Source organism: Bicyclus anynana, chromosome 2, assembly GCF_947172395.1.
Source record: "Bicyclus anynana chromosome 2, ilBicAnyn1.1, whole genome shotgun sequence".
In the NCBI taxonomy this organism is placed as follows: domain Eukaryota; kingdom Metazoa; phylum Arthropoda; class Insecta; order Lepidoptera; family Nymphalidae; genus Bicyclus; species Bicyclus anynana.
Window position 1 is genome coordinate 8,285,013 of NC_069084.1, and position 18,922 is coordinate 8,303,934.

Sequence of the window (18,922 nt, forward strand, 5' to 3'; positions counted from 1 at the left end):
GCCGAAAAGGAAAAAGTATCAAAATACTTGGACCTTGCTCACGAGATTACCGCCATGTGGAATGTTGAGTCAACTATTATTGTTCCGATAGTTGTTTCAGTCAATGGTCTTATAGCGAAAAGCTTCGACCAACACCTTAAGAAGCTTTCGCTTAACTGTTGGATCAAGAGTCGGATACAAAAGGCAGTGATTCTTGAGACGGCGCGTATTGTGAGGAGGTTCCTCACTCTGGAGCCCTGACCACCGGTTGCTTGGACACTCAAATGTCCCGCAGCGGGAGGGTGAATTTTTTTTTATAAATTTTTAATAATGTTTTGTATTTTATACTTATACTGTTAAAAATTTAAAAAAAAAAGGAAGTAATAAATAAATGAGAGACATAAAAATAGTATTTTATTCATAATCATATCAGCCGAGTCCGCTGCAGGACATAGGCTTTTTGACTGATTGACTTCCAAACATCACGCTCCTGAGCCTTCTGCGTCTAGCGAATCCCTGCGACTCACGTTATGTCGCCACCAGGTGGGGGTGCCAACACTGCGCTTTGTAGTGCGTTGTCGCCATTCCAGCACCTTGAGACCAAGGTATCCATCGGCTCTTCGAACTATGTGCCCCACCTTCGCCCATTATCACTTCAGCTTTGCGACTCGTTGAGCTATGTCGGTGACTTTGGTTCTTCTGCGGATCTCCTCATTTCTGATTCGATCACGTAGAGATACTTCGAGCATAACTCGTTCCAGCGCCTGCTGTGTGACTCTAGTCTTGTTATGATAGTTTGCGACCAAGTAGCGGAACTATAGGTCATCACTGGCAACACCCACTGTTCGAAGACTTTTACTCAGACTATTATTAATTTTACATCAATAAACTAAAAACACAAATGAGAAATGTAACGTATGGAAAAGTCTATTGTAACTAGTAGCTGTTTCTTGTTTAGTTTTTGCAAATATGTTTACCAATCGGCAAAGGCTCCTCACACCTCTTCTATTACTGTTTTTCTTCAGCCACTCTGTTCCACGTCACGCCAGCTTCTTGTCTAATATTATCGTCATCCCATACTTTTTGTGCTCTACCTTTTCTTCTTTTTCCTTCTCTAGGGTACCATTGTGTCTTTAATTATTATATTTGCTATTGACAGTTACTTAAATCTGAATTCTTTTTTTCACCGAACCCACCTCATGTTCCGAATTCGCGTAAAAATGTTAAAACTAATTAACGAGACAGCTGAAATGCAAGCAACGAGGAATAAAATATGCCTATGTTATGAAGAAAAAAAAACGTTATAGCCCAGATAGATGTGACTTCTGCCTCCGATACCGGTGGGTGAGTTTGAATGCAGTCCGGGGCATGCACCTCCAACTTATACTACGTTTTAAACTTTGCTGCATTTAAAAAAAATAATATATTACGTATCTCAAACGGTAAAGGAGAAACATCGTGAGGAAACCTGCATATCAGAGAATTTTCTTAATGCTCTGCGTGTGTGAAGTCTGCCAATCCGCATTGGGTCAGCGTGGTGGACTATTGGCCTAACCTCTATCATTCTAAGATGAAACTCGAGCTCAGCAGTGAGCCGAATATGGGTTGATAATAATGATGATGATGAAGAAAATATTGTCACCACCTATTGACTGCTATCTCACCTGATGTTAAGATGGAAGCGGGCTTATTTTGAAAAGGTTATAATAAGTTTAGTTTATATATAAGTTTAGGTATTCTACCCATCCTCGGAAGGTTTCGGCGGCATCGTATCGAAATGCTAAATCACTTGGTAACTAACCACCGCCGAAGCCTACCGATTTAAGCCAATTTAAGCCAATTTAGAAATTATAATGAACCTAAACTGACCCGAGATTGGGACTGTCTGCTTGTGTCTCTGTGTGTATTGGCGTTGTAGCTTCTAAATAAAATGACCGATTTTGATGCAGTTTGTTTTTGTTTGCAAGCTGATGTCATCGGAATACCTAATTCTTAGCTATAACGAAGGTCTGCTAAATCTGTCCAAAGATATCGGTGTTTTGCTATTAAAAACAAAAACGATTAATTGTCCTACTACTACTATTATAAAGGCGAAAGTTTGTATGGATGTTTGTTTGGATGTTTGTTACTCTTTAACGCCGCAACTACTGAACCAACGTGGCTGAAATTTGGAATGGAAATAGATTTTACTCTGGATTAACATACTTTTAATATAGTTTTTATCCCGGAAAAATCCATGGATCCCGAGGGATTTGTGAAAAACTAAATTCCACGCGGACGAAGTCACGGGCGTCCGCTTGTAAGGTATGAACTAGCAAATAAATACACATGAATGTCTTGCTATATGTTATTTATATAAATGTTTTTCTCTCCACTAAATTGTTTAATAATATGCTTTGAAGTTGATTTACCTTACAGTCTTCTTTAACCGGTCTTTCTTGTTCACAGACTCGATGTTTGTTTTGTATGGTGTTTGATATTGAGTCTTGGTTTTTATATTTTTTATTAGCATAGTCAAATAAATAAATATTATTTTGTTTCTTTTATTGCCAAATTTCGGAATATATTATTAAAAAAACCATGAAGCACATTAAGTATCTACCTGATGGATTTTTTCTTACATGTTTATGTTTCATTGAACTTTTTTCCTCTACACAGTTCGAGGTTTAAAAACCGGTCGTTTGTGTCTATCGTACATATACTTAATTCTATGCTATACGTGTTGTTGGAAAATATATGTGTAAGGAATTTAGCGTTAAGTCTTGAACGCATTATTAAACTAACAAATATATTTGAAATTTTAATAAAAAACAAAGGAGGTTTTAGGACTTACTTTATATTTCGGAAAAAATCATAGTTTCAGCGCCATGGAATTAAGAGTTAAAACTTGAACGAATTAGTAAACGAAAACTTTTTTGAAATTTTTGTCTGTCTGGAACGTTCTGGAACGTTTTAACCAATTTTAATAAAATACAAGGAAGGTTTTTGAGGACTTACTTTATATTCCGGAAAAAAATTATAGTTTCAGCGCCACGGAATTAAGCGTTAAGGCTTGAACGAATTAGTAAACGAAATCTTTTTTAAATTTTTGTCTGACTGGAACATTCTGGAACGTTTTAACCAATTTTAATGGAAGACAAAGGAGGTTTTCAATAAAAATCCATAGTTCCCGAGCAATTTTTGAAAAACTGAATTTTACACGAACAAAGTCACGGGCGTCAATTAGTATGGAATACAAGGTAGAACGATGATACCAAGCGGGTAACAAAGAATCGCTGGATGCCGATGCGAAAACCGAGGACCGTGGACGTAAAGACTTCTTTGAACGTCCATATCCAACATTGGACGTCCATCAGCTGTAAATTATGAAGTTCATGATTGAATACAAAAAAAAACATTTGTTTTATTAGTATATTTTATACTGCAAATGTCATGCCTTTGTAATGATTTCTTAGGAAGACTCTCAATTTATGCAAAAAGGATTCTTTACTTACAAAACTATTAGTACCTAACTAGTAAAGTAATTCTTACTAAAATACCTACTCTGTCTTCTTGGAAGTCAAGTAATTTACTACTATTGTCATGATAAATTTTATAGTTTTGCAGTAACACAGCCTGTGAATTAGTATAATACGTAATGTACAGTTCAGTTGAACTCTACAGTAGACCAGTCAAGGAGGTTATCAAGGCATTTGTTTATCTATATTTTACGTTATTAAATGAATAATCACAGTAAAAACAGTATAATCATAGTTTAAATTTAATGAATAATCAAAGTTATAACAAACAGTGATGTTAACATAGTGCATATTCGTGAGTTTATATTTATATATGTCAAGTTTAAAGTATGATTTTAACAATAAAATGATTATTGTGATGTGCCAGCGAATATGCATATGATTCCAATTAAATAATGAACTTAATTTAATTAAACAGTATGCTTAATACTTAATACACATTCAATCTTTGATAAATTCTATAATTAAGAAACGTTCATTGGTCCGTTAGAAAAGTGACGTAATTTTCTACATTAACAAGTTCAGGGAACCAATAGAAAAGTGTCTTTTGACATTTGTGACGTCATAGACTCCGCGCCACGAAAGAAGTCCCACAGTTAAAACCTGAAATAAAATTGACAGCGCCTTACCCAAATAACAATAAGACCGCCAATACCAAAAGAGAAAGAGCGTTATTTAGAAAACAGCGCCGCGTCTACCGGACTTGTTTCGTGGTGCGGAGTATAGTTCATAAACATAACTGGCTCGATGAGGGTGTCGCTGATGTCGCGCTTTTAGTATTCAAAGTCCGACCGCTCAGTGATTGCGTTTCTAACAGGACGTGATCGAATGGGCGATGTAACTTCGGACTGGCGTACAATGTTGTTGAACTGCTCTGTTTCAAGGTTATGCCAACTGTTTGTCTTTGAGACAACGAGGCAATTGTAATTGTAGGTAATTCAATTTGTACCATTCGATCACGATCTGTCAGAAATGCAATTTCTGAGCGGCCTTTTACTTTGAATTTGGGATTTTACTTTTATCATAGTTTTGTTATATCTGAAATCAATTATAATAAAAAAATCTAAGCATATTCCCTAATGATATTAATTCTTTTAATCACACTTTATTGCAATTAGATTTAAAAAATAATATAAATATTCTTTCAGATTGCACTATTTTTAACTGCATTTATAAATTATTTTGGTTTACATTAATTAGACATATAAAATGTTAATTAAAGTATCGATGAAGCAGTTATTCATAATTCTGTCAGCTGTTACTTTTGCGAAAGTTACTGGCCAGGGAGATGAAGGGTGGAACGTTTTAATAAACCCTTACTTCTCTTACATCCCTTGTAATGGCACTAATGACATTTATATTGGTTACGAACCAGGCTTACCTCCTGACGAAGAAAATTCATATAATGTTACTTTTACCTACAATTTTCCACGTCATACGAATATAGTATTAAAATTTGACTCTGATGCAATCTTGATACTGGTAAGCATAACTTTTTGTTTTTTTTAAATAATATTTTATTTACCTACCACTTTTCAGGCCAGCGAGGGGGTTGATAGCTTATATCGATTTTCACGCGGACGAAGTCACGGGCGTCCGCTACTAAAATAAATAAAAAAATCTCAAAATCAAAAATCAAAATTCATTTATTTCAAGGAGGCTCAGTTTACAAGCACTTTTGACACGTCAGTTGACTATTTGTAAAGATTCTACCACCGGTTCGGGAGGCAGGTTCTGCTGAGAAGATACCGGCAAGAAACTCAACAGTTGCTCTTTTGAAAAAGTCATACAGTATTATAATTTACAATTGATAACAATCTCAATCGTATACCTTAACTTATAAATAAAGAATAACACAAACTTATCTTTTTTGGTAAATATTCTGTTTTTAGGACTTATCCAAATCCTAGCGCATTCGTCAGTAAATATTGTACATTTCATGCACGTGCTTGAGTAAAATATTAAAAGGATCAAGTTGTTCTAGAAATTAACTATAAGAAAACAATGTCACAGTAACGAATAAAACAAGATTAGGAAAATCATTGACTAGTATTTGTTGGTGTCCTTGTCCAAGGTAGTTTTTTTATGGAGTTGCAACAGCTTACAGCTGCTGCAGCTGCTGCAGCAGCTAAGCAATAGCATTAATCAAGAGCCCACTTAAAGATTTCACGACGCTAGCAAACACGATTTACTTGTATAATATGTGGAAGACATTTATTTTCTATTTTATTTTTTTATCAGTCTACTAGCGGACCCGGTCAAGCTTCGCTTTGACTTATGTGCACTTCTTCCCTATCCCTACTCTACCCCTACCCTACCCCTTGACTCTTAAACGTTTGTATGGGAAATAGAAAACGGTTGTTTTTATGGTTTTCCCGGCAATTATTCTGATTTTTCTCACCTTTTAAACCTTCTCTATACCTCCACGAACATTTCAAGACCAAGATAAGATAAATCTGGTCAGCCGTTCTCGAGTTTTAGCGAGACTAACGAACAGCATTTCATTTTTATATATATAGATAATATGGTATTTTATACCCTCTAACTCTTTACTTAGGAAACTATATATACTCAGTACGAATTTTTAATCTGCTTTTTCACCCCTTTCCTTGTTGTGACAAAATAAATAAACCATACCTATAATAAAGTTTAACCTGTCTGTGTATCATGACGTTACAGTAATTTATATTTTTTACACAAACCTATTATAATAATTAAGTAGTTGTGATATTTCGCATGTCTATATTCTAAAACATAAAACAAATATTTTATACCTACATTCAAAACAACTTAATAGCAAAAGCCAACCGGTGCAGTTCCTAGTATCTCTATAGTACTTAAATTCTTTGTAGTTTTGCAGCTTCGCAGAGTATTTTAACTTTAGTTCTTGTGCAGAGGTCGTGCAGGTTATTCGCACATAACTATTAATAGCACATATTTGTATATAACCCGTTTTAGCTGGTTATTATTTAAAATATGAAACTAAAGTGAAGTGTTGAGTGATAAATATTGCTAATTTAAATCTCGAAAATTAAAGAAAATGTTAAGGTAAAATAGGGTTAATTAAAAAGTGCATTTCAAATCTGATGTGATTAGATAACCTGATTCATTTGATGATCGTATCATATTAGAGCAATGAAGCAAGTGATAATACTAGCAATTTTTATATTAAAAGTTCAAAGTGACGACGATAGTGGCTGGGCTTTTGTAGGCGCTCCTTTAGCGGCAGCTCGTCCTTGCAATGGTTCCAATGATATATCTCTGTCTTTCGAACCCGGTCACCCACCTGAAGAGGAGAATCAATACAACCTGTTTTTAAATAAAAAATATCCGGCACAATCTAAAATTATATTGAAATTTGATACCGGTGCCAGTATCACATTGGTAAGAAGCTGTTGTTCTATTAATAATATATAAAATACTACACTCCTGCGACTTGCAATGGATATAGTTAATTTTTTTATTAACTAGGATATTGTAAGAAAGCGAAGACTTAAGTTTCTAATACCTAAACTTACTTACAAAAACCAAATTTTCATACGACTTTCATAGAAATGTTAAACTTGCATCAATATTCAGTTATAGGATTTTCATCCAACTTCATCCAAAAGAATTAATTATTAAAATTACGAACTTTAGCCTGGATTAGCCTTTACGACTAATAAGTATTTTAATTTTACTTAGTAATTTGAATTCCCTGATATTGTATTCAAGTCGCGATCAAGATTACTAGTTGGAATTTCCACTCTACACTTGATTGGTGGCCAATACCTTTAATGAGGAAAATAGTAGTTAAATTAAAAGGCGGCGACAAAAACAACCGTTTTCCATCCTTTGATTGTATAATAATTGCTAATAAGTAAGACTGGTAAAAATAATTGATCGTTTTGTTACAGCACGATAAAAGTTTTGCTAGAGTGTCTTCCAATCCAGATAACTCGTTCACAATTCGTTTTTTCAAAGCAAACCATGGAGTTGGTTTGACAGTAAAAGGACTGATACCTGGAGTTATACCCTATTTAACGAGTGTTAAAATAAATACTCGGGAGTATTGTTCTAAGCCTTTGGTGGTAAGTAATGTTTTTTAATCTCATCTCATATATTTTTCTATAATACAGATATAAAAGAAATTATCTTAAGTATAAAATTCAAAACTTAATTTAATGTCACTTTTCAAGAACCGCGTGTTTAAATTGTTTGTTCTACGTCATCAAGCTGATGATAGAGTTGAGTCTTTTACATTCACTTGTAACAGAACATCGAACATTCGCCTTAAATATATTTGTCGAACTAAACAACGAGCCGAACTAAGCATAGAGCCTTATACGAACGTACGAACATCTGGAGAATTTTAGCGAACGCTCTGTTCAACGTTCATCAAAACGATGACAGAAGCTTGGCTCGGCAAAAAGCTTCAAGAAAATCTGCTCGGTAGAATGTTCGTTAAAATGTTCTCATATTTTTCTCTGATGTAACATTCGCACGAATGCTCATTACAAGTGAATACTCAAGTCTATCCGCACCTTCTTACGTATTCCCTGTAATTTTACCGGCAACCATATCCTACAGTTCAAAACATTAGAGATGATCCATGAGCGATAATATCTAGCTGAGATGCGTTGTATTCAAAAGATGTTGTAGGTTGAATTTGTTCATAAAACTAATTTCAGGGTGTTCTAGACTCATACTTACAAGGTTATCAAGATACAGCTGAAACTCCTGATCTAAGACCAAAAGAGAACTGTGGAAGACGACGAGTTACGCACACAGAGCTTATTGTTAACGGAGCCTTGACGAAACCAGGAGACTGGCCTTGGCATGTGGCTTTATATAGAATTGATCATTCAACTATAAAATACATTTGTGGTGGAACACTTATTTCCAAGAATCATGTCTTAACAGGTCTGTGTTTTAAATATAGATAAAAAAAGTGCGATCGACACGAATGAATAGACTATATGATATTTAGAACTAGAATAGATAATATGATAGTTAGCATTCTCCCCGATATCTAACGTCACCCAGACGTGGGTATTTTAACTCATGATCTCGGGGGCGCCTCTCAGGTCAAAACACCATTCCCGAATGGCCCTCTAAGCTGAGATCCGAGTCTTAGACGAGGAGACGCCCTTAGAGAATGGTTCCGCCAATCTATTCTGCTTCTGCCTTCGGGTCCCATCAGGCGATGCTTCTGCGCTCGCCATAACTGCTGAGATCCTATTAAAGAGCCTACGATACTTACACGATAAAAAAGGTAGAATTCTGTAAAAATGGAATAATTAAATAACATTATTGAAGGTTACATGAAAACGCCCAAACGAAAAGGCAAAGTGGATAGGAGTAGGCAATTTTAAATTTTGTATAATTAACTGGCAGGACTAATCTTCAAACATCGATACGAGTATAAGTTTCGATTAGGTATTGCAAATAAGTTTAAAATTTATAATTAAGTTATTCCAAAATTAATGATACTGGACGAAAGAAGTACTTTATCTAAATTAGTTGTTTAACAGTTTATTTGTGCTTTCACAGCTGCACACTGTACTACAATTCGAGGTGTCCCTGTGCTACCAGAAACTTTGAGTGTAGTTCTAGGAAAGTTTAATTTGATCGGAGGAGACACAGAATCCCAAGAAAGAGAGGTGAAGTCTTAAATATATTCTATTTCAGTATACATATACCTATAGCAATTTATAGAAAACAAAATTCAAAATTCATTTATTTCTACTAGGCTTACTTTACAAACACTTTTGAAAAGTTATGGCATGATTTAATACTAGTAAGTAAAGTCGATAACTTAAAATTAAAGTCATGAGGGACCCAAATGCGCCTTAGACCAAGAAAGAGCCCACAAAAGTTTATTTTTTTTTGTTTACCACCATTCTACAAAGTTATTTAGAACTAAGTTCTCAATTTTGTAATTGCAGTTCAATACCAAGCTTTTTGCTCATTTATGTAATCACTCGCGGGCGCGCTTACAGTAGTATCGCTGTAAAAATAGAGTAACCCATTTTCCCAATATTATCTGCTCTGCTCCTATTAATTGTAGGGTAATGAAAAGTATACTATAACCTGCCGAGGAGTATGAAAAATAATTTTACCAAGTTTCGTTTAAATCCATTAAGTAGTTTTTGTTTCTATAACAAACATACAGACAGACAGACAAAACGTTTACTGATTGCATTTTTGGCATCAGTATCGATCACTAATCACCCCCTGATAATTATTTTGGAAATACATCCCAACCTCTCTACAGATTTATTATAAGTAAAGATTAACACTTATAAGGCTTGCTTACACTTTGAACTTTTTGAGAGACATGCATAGCAATATTTACAGTTGAGGGAAAAGATTGATGGTCCAACCAATAAACTTAATTAGTGAAATATTTTCAGGTATATAGTATTATTATTTATGAGCAATTTGACCACAGACTGCTAGAAAATGATATTGCCCTAGTGAAACTGAAATCTGAAGCAGTATTTAATGATTACATACAGCCTGCATGTTTGTGGTACCCCAAAGCTGTGGAGAGACTACCGGGTACAGAAATCTTTGGTACCGTAAGTAAAATATTAATATCAGTAGATAATTGATAGGTTTTATCAACTACATTAAAAAAAATATCCCATCATGCATTGTTGCAAAGAAATTAGGCAGCGTTTAGGCTGCTAAACTGTTTCTGAAACTTATAGCAATTATCATATCAATCGTCATATTTGCACTTTAACCAATTCACGCAAAACCTTGATAAATTATTATCTATACTAATATTATAAAGCTGAAGAGTTTGTTTGTTTGTTTGATTGAACGCGCTAATCTCAGGAACTACTGGTCCGATTAGAAAAGTTCTTTCAGTGTTAGATAGCCCATTTATCAAGAAAGGCTATAGGCTTTATATTATCCCCGTATTCCTACGGGAACGGGAACCACGCGGGTGAAACTGCGCGACGTCAGCTAGTTCTACATAAAACCTCTCCTCATAACTCGACTTTTGGTAAAAACCACATGAAAGAAAATCCGTTTGACAGTTTTCAAGGTTATCTGAGAGAGACAGGTGTGGTGGACTTTGTTATGATATTAAGCGTAAATATAGTTAATAATATGAACTTCTTTCAGATTGTAGGATGGGGATTCGAGAATACTGACGCCTTAGCACCTCAGTTACGAAAAGCTAAAATGCCCATTGTATCGGAGAGCACGTGTTTAAAGAGTAATCCTGTCTTCTACTCAAGGCTTCTTAAAAATAACAACAAATTCTGTGCGGGCTATCGTAATGGTAACATCAATCTTTAATAACACTATATTATTATTATACAAGATAATCACTTCATAAAAGCCGATGAATGTCCACTGTTGGACATAGGCCTCTTCCATATACTTCCCAACACCACAGGCTCGAGCCGTCAGCATCCAGCGGCTCCCAACAACCCGCTAGATGTCCTCCGTCCACCTAAATTGGGGTCGACCAACACTGCACATTGCTATGCATGGTCGCTATTCCAGCGCCTTGAGACCACAACGGCCATCGGCACTTCGAACTGTGTACCCGGTCATTAGCACTTCGGCGTCGTAACTCGCTGAGCCAGCAAATGGCTTATATGCATTGCCTGAACATAGTGGAAAACCTATGCCTTTATCATCACAGTACAGAATTTGCAGGGCTTCCGTACATATTATTATCTCATATTAGTAACTCTAATAAAGGTAGGAATACGTCTCGAAATGAGATGCCATGCGCCCCTCAAACTTCAATATAGGTGTTAACTCTTAACCACGTATCTCTGGTCTCAGAGAAAGCTACTAGTTTCCAAATATTTTTATTTTCAATTTTTATTTATGTGGCGAAGCCTAACCCTTACCGCAGGCTGTGTGATTCTTTTTCTTACGAATTTTCAAGTACATATTTGCTTCGATGATTGATTACGTATTTAAAAAAAACCTACTGATATTTTTATGGTTATCTTATAAAATTTTATTTCCTTGAGCGTGTCAAATTATGCATTTTTTGCGGCTTAAACGGAGGTACCTTTATTTTACTTAACTAATTATTTGTTTACAGCTTCAAGGGACTAAGGTCTGAGTGTATTTAAGGTTTTAATTTACAGATGTCTAAAGTTATAGGGTCTTGATAGACAGACAGATTGACAGTGATCTTATAAGGGCTTTTATTTTTTTACCTCTTGAGTTACGTAACCCTAATTAGAACAATAATTTTCAGGAACATCAGCGTGTAATGGTGATAGTGGAAGCGCTTTTCAAGTATTCCTTCCAGACACAGCTAAAGATGATAACCCAGATGCCGTTGGGTCTTGGTACGTCCGCGGAATCGTGTCTGTTACATTATCGAGAGTAGATGCGGCCATTTGCAATCCAGAGCAATATGTCGTATTCACAGACGTTGAAAAATATAAAAATTGGATCGAAAAACATATGTCATAACTCATCATCTTGAAATTTAAAGCCCGATTAAGACATTACTTAACTCTAAAGGATGGACAGGAATGCAGTGTTGGTATACTACATACTATAAATAAACACCACAATTATTACGATCTCTTGTAGCTTGAACTTCATATTCCATATTGAGAAACGACTTTTAATACGGGCCTATGATATATGGTGATAAGTAGTTTTGTAATACTCGTATGAATAAATATATTGTTTTTACAGACTGACTTTTAATTATATAATTCTTAATTAATTCGATAACTAGTAAAAATAACCTTGCAGCTTATGCTAAGTGTAAACTTTATTCACAAGCTTTTCACTACCTACCTACATATAATTCTAGAAGCAGAACACAGGCTAATTTTCATCGTAAAATCAATAAAAAATCATTTACTTAATGATTGATGCTCAAAAAATATTTTAGAATATTTTTAATATTGTGTTATTTTTAACTTTTAAAGCGTGATGTTGCTACTTCAATTATTATTTTAGCCTCATGAATGATACAAGATTTTTGGAATAATATTCAAAATTGAACTGTTTCACCCTGTGCACCGATTTATTATGCTTTTCTGCGCATCTTTCATGACATCACAACACAACATAAGTCGATGTTGCATATAAAATTTCTATGGGGTTGAGTTTATGTATATACATAAGATATAGACATGCTATAAGCTACGGATAACCGTTTTACAGATATTTTACATTTTGTATGGGTGGATAACATTTTATTTAGTTCGCGCAAGGCTCCAAGATTACTAGCGAGCAATACAGATCCTTTTATATGAAAAATGTTATTTAAAAATGTAATTTTTAACCAACTTATAAATACATATTATGCATTTTTATGGCATTAGTTAACGTTTCTTGTGTATGTACGTACCATACCTTTGAAACTTACGAGGAAACTACCTAAGACAAATTAATAATTATCGATGTTATGTTTTACAAAAATAAAATAAAAATATATTTAATGGCTTAAGGTATAAGGAAAATTATTCATATAATTTGTTATTTAACAATAATTATTAATAAAAGGGATATTTATTACGATTGTCCATTTAAACAATTTGCAACAAGGTACAATACTATTTATACACTTGTAAATAACGGATGACGGTTTTATGACCTCTAGATTAACATTTGAAGACGTTCACAATTTAGTTCTCACCAAGATCACCCAAACAGGTTTTTAAGCGACACTTAGTATTCTTTTTAAAGGTTAGTAACATCCATTAAATAAAAAAAGACATCCGTTGGCATGGGATAAGCAATTATAAATGTTATTTTCGGTATACTGATCTCCATATTTTTTATATAATTTAAAATGTTTAGTCAAACAGGACCGAGATACATTTAGTGGATAACGTACAAGCCGATTAGATGGCACCGGACCTCAAAAGGAAGAAGAGTTGGAAAAGTTGCCTCGAAAATATTTGAAGTGAACATTTTAAATAAAGCTTTGTGTAAAGTGAAGTGATATCAAGGATACTATTAAAAAAACAACAAAATGAAGAAAGTCATATTATATTTAATGATTCTATGTTGTATAGAGATTCAATGTGTGGAAGAATCGAAAATTTTTGTTCCAACCTACAATACTAACCCGTGCAATGGTTCCGAAGATATAAAGATTTCATACGACTCAAATGTATCCAAGGAGGAACAATATCAATATAACGTTTTGATTAACAAAACATTCACAAAAAATTCGAGAATAGTTTTAACTCTTAGTTCCGATAGTACGGTCACCTTGGTGAGTATTAATTAAATCAATTAGATTTAAATGGTTTAGCGATGGAAGTTTTAATGTAATACTTTGCAAGCGATTTTGTAGTTAAATTTAAATTTTATTGACTGTCATTAAAATAAAGATCATGTTTACATTAAACTTAATTTTTTTTGAGTTATAAAGGTAATTTAGATTTTTTAATTTGATATGGATTGACACTGGTTCTCTGGAAAATGGGGCGGGCCCTAATGTGCGACGCGACATGCGTTGACACATTAGCACCGTGTCATATCAGGGAGACTGAATCAAGACTCCGGTCTTGATTCTGTCTCCCTGCAGTCGCTGCAGAAAAAGCTGAAACCGGTAAGTGGCTCAAGTATGCCTCTCTGACAGGGAGTTACATATTTGTACCTTTTGCCGTGGAGACCCTTGGGCCATGGAGTCGCAGTGCCAAAAAAATCATCGAATCATTTCACCGCGGCTAGTAGTCTCGACAGAAGGGCTGGCTCTTTTTTTGCGCAAAGGATCAGCCTGGCTGTCCTGCGCGGAAATGCAGCCAGTATTCTTGCCACCATTCCACGTGGACATAATTTAACTTAGCTTATGTTCTTTATTGTATCATTTGATATAACCTAAACTTTTAATTGCAGAAGGATCCAAGTTTTGCAAGAGTATACCCAAGGAGGAAGACAACGTTCGAAATACGTGTATTCAAACTACATAGTGGGCTTATATTCAATGTACAAGGACAAATACCAAAAACTGTACCACAAATCAAGAGCCTAATTATAAACAATAAAGAACATTGCAGGCACCCATTGTTGGTAAGTAGTTAAATATTTATAAAATAAAATAATTAAATATATTGATGACTATCGGATGAATAGCTATAAGCACTTGAGGTAACAGAGATTTCTTGAAATCACAGACAGACACTTTTTTATGTATTTGGATTTGAGAGAGGTCCTGGGTTCGATTCCTGGCTGGTGGGAGGTTTTGGACGAGGCTAGTTACCACCCTACCGGCAAAGAAGAGAAGAAGAAAACTTAGTATTCCGGTACGATGTCGTGTAGAAACCAAAAAGGGTGTGGATTTTCATCCTACTCCAAACAAGTTAGCCCGCTTGCATCTCAGATTGCTTTCATCTGGTGAGATTGTGGTCAAGGGCTAACTTGTATAGAATAAAAAAAAATATGACCGACCGAATTGAGAACCTCCTCCTTTTTGAAGTCGGTTAAAAAAATATAAGTTTCTATAATTTACAGAGATACTTTGAAACCCAATATTGGGAAAACAAAGACTACATTCAGAACGTATACAGGAAGTCAGAAGGGACTTGTGGAAGGCGAAAAGTAGTAACCACTAAGTATTTGCAAGGTGTCTCTTCTACAAAACCAGGCGACTGGCCATGGCATGCGGCTATTTATAAACACGATAACACAGAAATGAAATATATCTGTGGTGGAACACTTATATCAAATAAATATGTATTAACAGGTGAGGTTTTCAAACATCTATCTATCTTCTATATCTATACTTATAATAAAACTGGACATATTCTATAGTCTATACATTACTTCGCAATTTGAGATTTTACTTATACCATTTATAACACCAAACGTTGCCGAGGCATAACGTACTACTAGCGCCATCTAGAACTTATAATAAAACTATAACAGGTCAAATTCTGTACATGGTGGCGCCGTAACGCGTTACGTTACAAATTGGCTTACCCTCTCCCAAAGAATTTCTTCATTAATGCTCTTAGTAATTCATCATTATCACCTTATGTGTGCCCACTGTAGAGCCAAGCCTCCCTTCTTCTAAAAGAGGGGATATGAAGCTCACACCCATCACACAGCACCATGCGGGTTGGCGGGCTTAAAGTGTTAATGTTTTTTTGACTATTTTACTAATTATCACTATCAGATAATAATGATAACAACAGGGAGCGACGTAACTATAGCTTGGCAAATTCGTTCGTAACACTCCTGATAGTCCGCGCCGGTCAGGGTAGTATCCCCCGTGCGTACAACTTCTCACCCGCGTAGACCTTTCCCCCCGTCGCCCGCATATCATGGGAGTGTCGTCAATGAGCTTGCCAAGCTATAAACGAGATCACCAACTACTTCTCAACTCCTGGTTAAAAATTCTCACTGTAAAGACCTTCTACTTCTAGAAGTTTAAATAATACCCTGATCCAGGATTTGAATCCAGGATCGCGTTATCTAAATCCATTTAGGCTAAGCAGTAGACCAATGAGGCTTTTTTTCGTAGTTTAACAATATTTTGTTTTATCCACAGCTGCTCAATGCTCGTCCTCAGAAGGTTATCCATTTGTGCCGGAAACTTTGAGTGTATTCCTTGGGAAATTCAATTTGGTTGGAGGTGATGAAGGCTCTCAAGAAAAAGTGGTAAGCTTGATTGGTTTAAATAAAGTTATGATAATGGAAAACGAATGAATGTTTCACAAAACGTCTGCAAGGGTTGTGCTCCTTTTTAGCATTTTTTAAAACAATTTAAACTCTTTTTCCGACACATGAAACAAATATCGTCAATTTTCTTCTTTTTTACACAAAGCCTTGACAAATTATATATTGAAACATTTCACCCAAATTACTCTATCTATTGGTAAACAATGTATGAAAATCCATCTAATATTTTCCGAGTTCATTGCGAACAAGCCATAATTTGTTTTATAATATGCATACAAGTGAATTGTAAGCAATAAATATACCTATTTGACAATATTAATTTCAATTTAAAATTATTTTTTTATATTACAGGTAAATAATATTATTATCCACGAGAATTTCAACTACCGGAATTTAGACAATGACATCTCACTACTGAAATTGAAGACTGATGTAGAGTTTAGCAATTACGTACAACCTGCGTGCTTGTGGTATAACAAAGCGTATAATTATCTGCAAACTGGTGATGTTTTTGGAACAGTAAGTTTTACTTTACGTTTACTTTAATTATTTCTGCTCTAAGATTTACATCCATGAGATTTTGTCCATATTACTAATACGCAGTCATCATCACCATTATCAGCCTTTTTTAAAAATGGCTTCCCAGCATAAAGCAGAGGAGATATAGAGTCAAGACCCGCCACGCTGCTTCAGTGTGAATTGGCGGGCTAGGATGATAATGTTAAATTATTTTACGACCACTATCAAATGTTAATTAAAATGTACCGGGATCAATAAATGTCTTATTAGTTTCTATTTTAAGGCTTATATTATTCAATAAAACATTAGCTTGCCAACTTATAAACTTACCTTATATACTAGAAGACGCCCACGACTTCGTCCGCGTGGAATTTAGTTTTTCACAAACCCACGGGAACCATGGATGTGTTAATCCAGAGTGAAATCTATTTCCTTTCCAAATTTCAGCCAAATCGCTTCAGTAGCCGCAGCGTAAAGGAGGAACAAACATACACACACACTAACACACAAACTTTCGCCTTTGTATTAGTGTGATACCCTTGCGAAACCGAAGCGGGTCGTTAGTTTTTATATGCAACTTTCACAGTAATTTTTCCGTAGTGTCTTTAGTAACGGCATTGCAGCCGTGAGAAGCCGGGACGGTTCGCTAGTTATACATATAAACTTTTCTCTTCAATTACTCTATCTATTAAAAAAACCGCATCAAAATCCGTTGCGTAGTTTTAAAGATTTAAGCATACATAGGGATATAGGGACAGAGAAAGCGACTTTGTTTTACACTATGTAGTGATAGTGAAATAGCTTAAGCTTGCTAAGTGGAATGCTAAAAGATTTAATTCCAGATATCATAAGTCACATAGATCTAAAATTATTGTTTTCTTGGTGAAGAGGTAGCCAAATGATGTTACGAATTCTTCTTATTTTCAGTTAGTAGGCTGGGGTTTCGATACAACTGACTCATGGTCGCCACATCTCCAGCAAGTTCAGCTACCGATGGTTCCTGAAAGAGTTTGCCTGCAAAGTAACCCTCGTGCCTACTCTGGAGTTCTTAACAGTAATAAGTTCTGCGCTGGCTATGGCGTAGGAGAGGTCAGGACACGTGGTCAAGGTACGTTTGTTTGAAAATAAGTAGAGTTAGTAGGAGTGGAGTAGAGTTATCAACCCATATTCGTCTCACTGCTGAGTTCGAGTCTCCTCTCAGAATGAGAGGGGTTATAATAGTCCACCACGCTGGCCCAATGCGGATTGGCAGACTTCACACACGCAGAGAATTAAGAAACTTCTCTGGTATGCAGGTTTCTTCACGATGTTATCCTTCACCTTTTTACACGCCTCCCTTGTATAAGTCTAAATAATTAATTTCTACAGCGTACTACAAGTAATTAATAAAAATATTGTATGCCATAAAGAAACATTGATCAAAATATTCATAAAAAGAGGAGTGACTAGATACATTGATAGAGGTATGCTTAAATGATTTGGGCATGAAAAGAGGATGACTGAAATGAAACTAACAAAAGGGTAATAAGGCGAGTATGAATGGAGTTGTAGGAAGGGGAAGGAATCTAGGAAATTCTCAATAAAGGCCAGGTCAAGAGAACCCTAAACCTCGAAATTGAATGAAAGTTTTGATGAGAATGGAAGAAGCAATAGAGATATGCAAGGATTGCAAATGGAAGGAGGTGGTCTTTGTTTATCGCTACGGGAATGATTGATTTATGTATGTATTATTACAGGAACATCAAATTGCAATGGCGACAGTGGCACTGCCTTCGAAATCTTCATCCCGGACAACGTGAGAGACAAGGGCACGGACGCGCCTGGTACGTGGTACGTTAGAGGCATCGTGTCATTGACTGTCCCTCTTCGCGATTCGCCGGCCTGTGACCCTAACCAGTACGTCGTGTTCACCGACGTAAACAAATACAAAGACTGGATAGATTACCACTTAAAATATTAACTCAATAACATGACTGTTAAGGTCTAAGGGACCCCGTGAACGATAAAAATTTTCGTCAAATAAAATTGTCAAACATACAAAATGAAAATGTCAAACAAGTTTGTAAACATATTCTAGTTATCGGGTTGCCTGAAGAAGATTATATTTTTATGATAAAAAATAATTTATTAGACATTAATGTAACTATTACGTGACTTTATATGCATTTATGATAAATATATTATTTAAAATTAGAATCTAATAACATATAATAAAATTTTAAATCAAGTGAGACTCTTTCTTTTTTATACACATAGGTACACCAAAAACTACTGTATTAATGCCA

At 35.2% G+C, this 18,922-nt stretch overlaps 1 protein-coding gene and 1 long non-coding RNA gene across 2 annotated transcripts; one reads left to right on the plus strand and one right to left on the minus strand.

Moving 5' to 3' along the window:
- Window positions 1–385: 385 nt before the first annotated feature.
- On the minus strand, window positions 386–5,977 carry LOC128199347 (uncharacterized). The gene is made up of 4 exons (XR_008251996.1): window positions 5,899–5,977; window positions 5,027–5,099; window positions 2,391–3,335; window positions 386–1,224 (listed from the first exon to the last, which is right to left on the minus strand). It is a non-coding gene; the product is annotated as an uncharacterized LOC128199347 (long non-coding RNA).
- A 416-nt stretch (window positions 5,978–6,393) lies between these two features.
- LOC112045215 (uncharacterized) lies at window positions 6,394–18,865 on the plus strand. The gene is made up of 14 exons (XM_052885223.1): window positions 6,394–6,881; window positions 7,394–7,567; window positions 8,168–8,399; window positions 9,030–9,139; window positions 9,893–10,060; window positions 10,617–10,776; window positions 11,719–11,932; window positions 13,452–13,707; window positions 14,334–14,507; window positions 14,949–15,180; window positions 15,988–16,097; window positions 16,470–16,637; window positions 17,565–17,745; window positions 18,374–18,865. The coding sequence occupies exons 1-14, from the start codon at window positions 6,633–6,635 to the stop codon at window positions 18,595–18,597; spliced, it is 2,652 nt and encodes an 883-aa protein (XP_052741183.1). The 5' UTR covers window positions 6,394–6,632; the 3' UTR covers window positions 18,598–18,865.
- Window positions 18,866–18,922: the final 57 nt, after the last annotated feature.

Bases quoted from the DNA above. Each gene is read 5' to 3' on its own strand.
- LOC112045215 (XM_052885223.1), top strand. From the start codon at position 6,633: ATGAAGCAAGTGATAATACTAGCAATTTTTATATTAAAAGTTCAAAGT. The intron at 10,061-10,616 runs GTAAGTAAAATA...AACTTCTTTCAG, and splicing joins GTACAGAAATCTTTGGTACC to ATTGTAGGATGGGGATTCGA. The intron at 13,708-14,333 runs GTGAGTATTAAT...TTTTAATTGCAG, and splicing joins CCGATAGTACGGTCACCTTG to AAGGATCCAAGTTTTGCAAG.